The following is a 5,739-nucleotide window of genomic DNA, read 5'->3' on the forward strand; positions in this document are numbered from 1 at the left end:
ATACTCTGTTTCTACCATGCATTCATGTTTTTTCCACATTTTTTTTCTTTTGCACATGCAATTCTCCCATATTTTTGTGTTTTTTTACTCGTTCTATGTTTTTTAAATTCTGCATATGAAAGATGCCCTAAATTTTCCATATAATTACTTTGAACGAAAGAATCCGTCAGAAGTTTTTGACCAGAAAGACCCAATAGGAATTAAGAAACATGACACTAAGTACTGTCAGACGTTACCGAGCAATCGACCAAAAACATCGTTGGCATGCGTTGTATGAGAATTAAATAATTATCGGTCGACAGAGACTGCTTGTTCTACATTGATCTTATCTCTAAATCGGTTTTACTAGTATCTTAGAACCTGAAGTCTGAACATTTGTCAAGTTTGGCACGCAATTTGTCATAAGCGGACGCTAAATTCAACATAAATGATGGAAATGTAAAATCGACAGAAGTAGTACTGTAATAATTATTATCAGTTTCCGATCTTTGAATCTCTCTCAGACAGATACAGATGCAAATGGAACGGGAATAACATCATCCCCGTAGAACAGTAGGAATGAACAGTATGAAATGAAGGAGAGATGGAGATGCGCAGGGAAAGTACGTCGATCAGGCCATGGTCACCTCCTTGGTGTCGTCGTTCGCGGCGGGCACGGCGGCGCTGTAGCGGCGGACGCGCTCGTCGATCCAGGTGCGCATGTCGGCGAACACGCGGTCGCGATTCTCGTCGGTCTCCCCCTGGAGGAGGGAGTGGTGCATCCCCTCGTACAGGATGAGCGACTTGTCCTCGCTCGGCGCGCGCTCGTACAGCATCTTGGACCCCTCCGGCGCGGTGACCACGTCGTCGGTGCCGTGCAGCGCCAGGAACGGCGCCGTCACCTCCCCAAAGCTCTCCCTGAGCAGCTCCGTGACGCGGGCCAGCTCCCGCATCGTGCCCACCCGCGCCGCGCCGTTGTAGCGCCTCGGGTTGGACGCGATCACCTTCATCTTCTCCGGGTCCCGGTTCGACTTTGGCTTGAACTTCCCCCCTATCCTCTTGTCCGGGAGCACAGCCCAGGTATCGGCGAGGCCGAGGAGGAGGCCGTAGAGGAACAGCCGCACCCGGGACGGGTACAACTCGTCCGGGATGAGTAGCAGTGGCGCGGCGAAGATGATCCCCGTCCAGCCGGCGTCCGGCGGGGAGCGAAGATACATGAGCAGCGTGGCGGCGCCGCCCATGGACTCGCCGAGGAGGAAGGCCGGGAGCGACGCGTAGACGGGGCCCTTACGGACGGAGAGGAAGAAGGAGAGAGAGGCCCTGGCGACGGACTCCATGTCGCCTACGTAGCCGTGGATGCCGTCGGAGCGGCCGTGGCCGAGGAGGTCGGCGCAGAACACGGCGTAACCCCACTGCGCGTAGCTGATGGCGACGGTCTGAAAGAGCCAAGAAGAGTCGTTGCAGTACCCGTGGGTCATGAACACGGCGCCCTTGACGTCGCCGTCGTGCGCGGCGGAGGCCGGGTGGAAGGAGTGGGTGAAGATGCGGCCACAGGGGGACTGGTAGTATGACTCCGTGTGGCGAAGGCCCAGCGAGGCGTAGTACGCGTCGGGCTTCGGCGAGTCGCCCCAGAAGTACTTCATGGCTGGCGGTGGGACTGTGGGCGGCGCCATTGCAGGGCGGGTCGAAGGTGCTGCGGAAATCTGCGAGAACAATTATGAAAGGGAGTAGCGGGTGAGTGGGTGACGATATAGGAGTAGGAGGTATCCCTGGCCAGTTGACCATGGCAAGTGGCAACAGCGAACAGTTCCCCATGCCGGCGTCGGTGATGGCATGGCCGTATCGAGGGCGGCTGCGTGGGATGAAGCTGGATTTAAAACTCGGAGCCCGCCATCTATTTCTCCCTCGGTGAATAAGTATATATTTTCTATTTTTGAAAATCAAATATTTATGAATTTGATCAAGTTTTTACAAAAAATAGTAACATATGAAGTATTAAATTACTACATTATTAAATTTTACATGTCAACATCAATCTAGCATATTAATTTAGTGCTATAAATGATGATGTGTTTTTCCATAAAATTGATTAAAGTTAATAAAGTTTGACTTAAAACATGTCCAAATGTACATTTATTTGAGGACAGGAGGAGTAATGAGTATTTTTTTTTGAGGATAAAATGAGTAATGAGTAAGTTGACTTGACTCGGTCAATCTGAGCTTGTTATTAAGAAACCCATGTAAAAGCAAGTACAATAAGATCCAGTCAGCTGTCTATAGGAGATAAAATATTATAAATTTGCTTAGTTGGAGGAGAGAGATTAGGAGAGAGAACAGAAGTGGGCTCTTATGCAATAGCTACCTCTAAGACGTGCTCTTAGGCACTATGTAAGACTAAAAGGTGGGCCGTATATTGTAAAAGTACTACACTCTTATAGCTTACTATTATACTCCGTAAATGCTAGCTATAAATGAACTATAGATGATGTGGTAAACTGTTATAGCCAGCTGTCGCTATACTATTATTTTTGCTCTAAGGCCTTTCACAATAGATTATTTCTTAGCGTGCTATCCTAGATAACATTGTATTCTAAGAGACAAAATTATCCCAATACATTGCATCTTAATTAAGTATTGTCTCTATAATTAATAATTTAGAGATACGTAGGCGAGTGATTGGGCTAGACATTTTTTTCTGTCTATAGACTCCGTGCAAGTGTAGTACTATCTTACTCCCTCCATTCCCTTAAACAAGACGTAAAATCTTTGGCTCTATGATCAAGGCAGCAATGATACTCCCTTCTAATCGATTTAATAGGCGCACACATAGTTTAAAAATTACTTTAATTATTATTTTAATAAATAAAATATAAAATATATTTCACAAAAATTATATCATGGAAAAGCTATTTTAAATTTAAATCTAATGATATAGATTTTGTAGACATGTACTTTATATCTTTTTACCAAATTAATGGTTAAACGTTGTTTTGAACTTGCGCCTGTTAAACTGATCTGTGAGGTCCGTCTGTAAAAAACTACGTGTAATCCATCAGGGTTTGGTGCCTTCAAGTCACCCATATTAAACAGAGCTTTTTAAACTTCATCTTGTGTGTACAAAGCTAACAAAATCTGGATCATGTCCTCTGTCACACGAGGAATAACTTTACCGAAAGCTCCTGGATTCTGTACCTCCGTAATGAACAGATTCTGAAATTAACCTGCCGCTAGGGACATAAGCTGATCCGGGTCACAATGTCACCGGTCTCATTTTTCAGTAATTTGATGAAATTCCTCTTCCGCCTGGCTGTAGCAGTATAGGTGAACGGTGGAAGTGTTCTGATCCCCATGCTTCAGCTAGTTCACACGGCCCGTTGCACCCAATAGAGTTCCTCTTGCTTAAGTAAGTTTTTGATACACATTTGAATCTCTTTCTACTTCACCAACACAATGTTTAGCTCCTTCTGTAACTCTCATAGTCTCCTTCTAGGCCCTTTCAGAACTTCTTTGCCCCATCGATATAGTGCCCTATGGACTTCCCTCATATGATCGCTCTGTTGAATATATAAGCAAATATCCATATGAAATAATCCGTACAAGTAATCGATAAATCATGACTATGAAAACAAAAAATAAACTAATCGTGCAGACTAGTAAGATAAATGAACGGATTACATCTAAACAAGACAAACCGATCGCATCTATCATAGAAACTAGAAGAAGAAACTCTAACAGAAACTGAAAGAGAAACGACAAGGTCACATACTTCGCAGCAGCATCGTTGTCGCTCATGTTGAGGTTGTCGAAGAAGTCGCTGAGGTCCGGGAAGAAGTTGTCGGTGTGGAGGAACTCGTCGTCCGATGACGACGTCGTGATGCCAGTAGTCGCGCCGGAGCGCTCCCCAAAAACCTGATTGCCCCTCACCCGTACAGGTTCACGATAGGCAGGGTTCCGGAGGCCTACTGTCCCGGCAGTCGGTGCATGCCGACGGACGGGATGAGGAAGACGAAGGCGGCGGCGCAATGAACTGGAAACAGGTAGACGCGTATGCGTCTAGTAGTTGCGGCTAGGGTTGCGCAGGGTCTTATGTAGTGCAGTTCAGGAAGGTCGTGGGGCGTAGCCACGATCCTCGGCTTGGCCAGATTCCCGCAACCCGCGGCGCGTCGTGTCATGACGTGTCGTGACGAGGCGAGGCGTGGCGAGGCGGGCAGCGGAGGAGGAGGAGTGCGCGAGGGCTCTCTCTCTTCCCACTCACTTACTAGGACTAGAACAGTCCACCTTATATACCACTCCAACTCTCTCCCAACTAGCAATGTGAGACTAAACTTTAGCCCCCACTAGTGCTGCCACTGATTTTTGGAATGGGCCATGTGAGTTTTAGAATTTGATAATGGGCCATGGGCCAAAGGCCAAAGGCCCCAAAATTCCAGCAATCCCCCACAAACTCTCATTGGCACATCTCATCAATAAGTTTCCAGAACATTGTTTTATATACCGGTACGTCGTAGAGACTGTTAAGTTGAACTTCCACTTAAAGTTTCATATTACACTAGATTACAACTTGGATAGTGGACTATGCCTTGAACTACAAGTTTTCTGCGCACTAGCTTCATACAAAGCCTAGACCGATACTAGGCTGCCGCGAGGCTTCCTCGCGGTTTGGATCTTATACGTCATACTCCAGGGCCTTTCATGAGTTTACTAGAGAGCACCCAACTATCATAGATTGCGACGTTTAACAATCAGACTCATATAGGTGTGTTCTTCAAAAGATGTTCTGCAGGATAACATCTCTGCTAAAATAAGCCACTTAGAACACATTAAGATAATTATCAACCCGTCATGCAGATTCTTACGGAGTGGTAAAATTGCTATAGGGATATATACTCTCCTCCCAGCTGACCAACAGCTTGTCTCCCAGCTCTAATTCACGGGATCTCTGATCACATAGAGTGGGTTACCACCGTGGGCAGCTCATAGTGTGGGTCTCATACCCATCTCCCTCGATGCATTTTCTATCACATTTCGTGATAGTCCCTTTGTGAAGGGGTCTGCCAGGTTTCTAGACGTATGGATATAATCCAACGCTATAACTCCAGAGTTTCTCATCTTCCTGACAGTTTTCAGTCTCCTCTTCACATGCCTTGATGACTTCATATTATCCTTAGAACTGTTTACTTTGACGATCACAGTTTGATTATCACAGTTCATAGGAATAGCGGGTATTGGTTTATCAACCACAGGAAGTCCATCAAAAGCTCACGAAGCCACTCTGCTTCAACAGTGGCTGTGTCTAATGCTGTGAGTTCTGCTTCCATAGTTGACCTCGTAATGATGGTCTGCTTGCAAGACTTCCAAGAAACAGCGTCACCTCCAAGTGTAAACAAATAACCACTTGTGGCCTTAGTCTCATCAGCATCAGATATCCAATTTGCATCACTATAACCCTCAAGTACCCTTGGATACCCAGTATAGTGAATGCCATAACTCGCAGTGCCTTTTAAATAGCGCAAAATTCTCTCAAGAGCATGCCAATGAACATCTCCAGGTCTAGACACAAAACGGCTGAGTTTACTTACAGCAAAGGAGATGTCAGGCCTCGTGGCGCTGGCTAAATACATAAGCAAGTCAATGATCTGCGAATATCGCAATTGATCTCTAGCAACTCTTTTATTCTTACGAATTATCACACTAGGATCATAAGGCGTTGGAGAAGATTTGACCCGAAGTGACTTAGGATCTTTTCCACATAGTGGGACT

At 46.0% G+C, this 5,739-nt stretch overlaps 1 protein-coding gene across 1 annotated transcript; it reads right to left on the reverse strand.

Annotated features, from left to right (window-relative positions):
- Window positions 1–446: 446 nt before the first annotated feature.
- LOC127307683 (caffeoylshikimate esterase) lies at window positions 447–1,802 on the reverse strand. Its single transcript, XM_051338435.2, has one exon. It carries the CDS (start codon window positions 1,650–1,652, stop codon window positions 612–614), a length of 1,041 nt encoding a protein of 346 aa, XP_051194395.1. The 5' UTR covers window positions 1,653–1,802; the 3' UTR covers window positions 447–611.
- Window positions 1,803–5,739: the final 3,937 nt, after the last annotated feature.

This window comes from Lolium perenne, chromosome 6, assembly GCF_019359855.2.
Source record: "Lolium perenne isolate Kyuss_39 chromosome 6, Kyuss_2.0, whole genome shotgun sequence".
Taxonomy (NCBI): Eukaryota; Viridiplantae; Streptophyta; class Magnoliopsida; order Poales; family Poaceae; genus Lolium; species Lolium perenne.

What these genes read in the sequence shown, in the direction of transcription:
- LOC127307683 (XM_051338435.2), bottom strand. Translation starts at nt 1,652, where the DNA reads ATGGCGCCGCCCACAGTCCCACCGCCAGCCATGAAGTACTTCTGGGGC.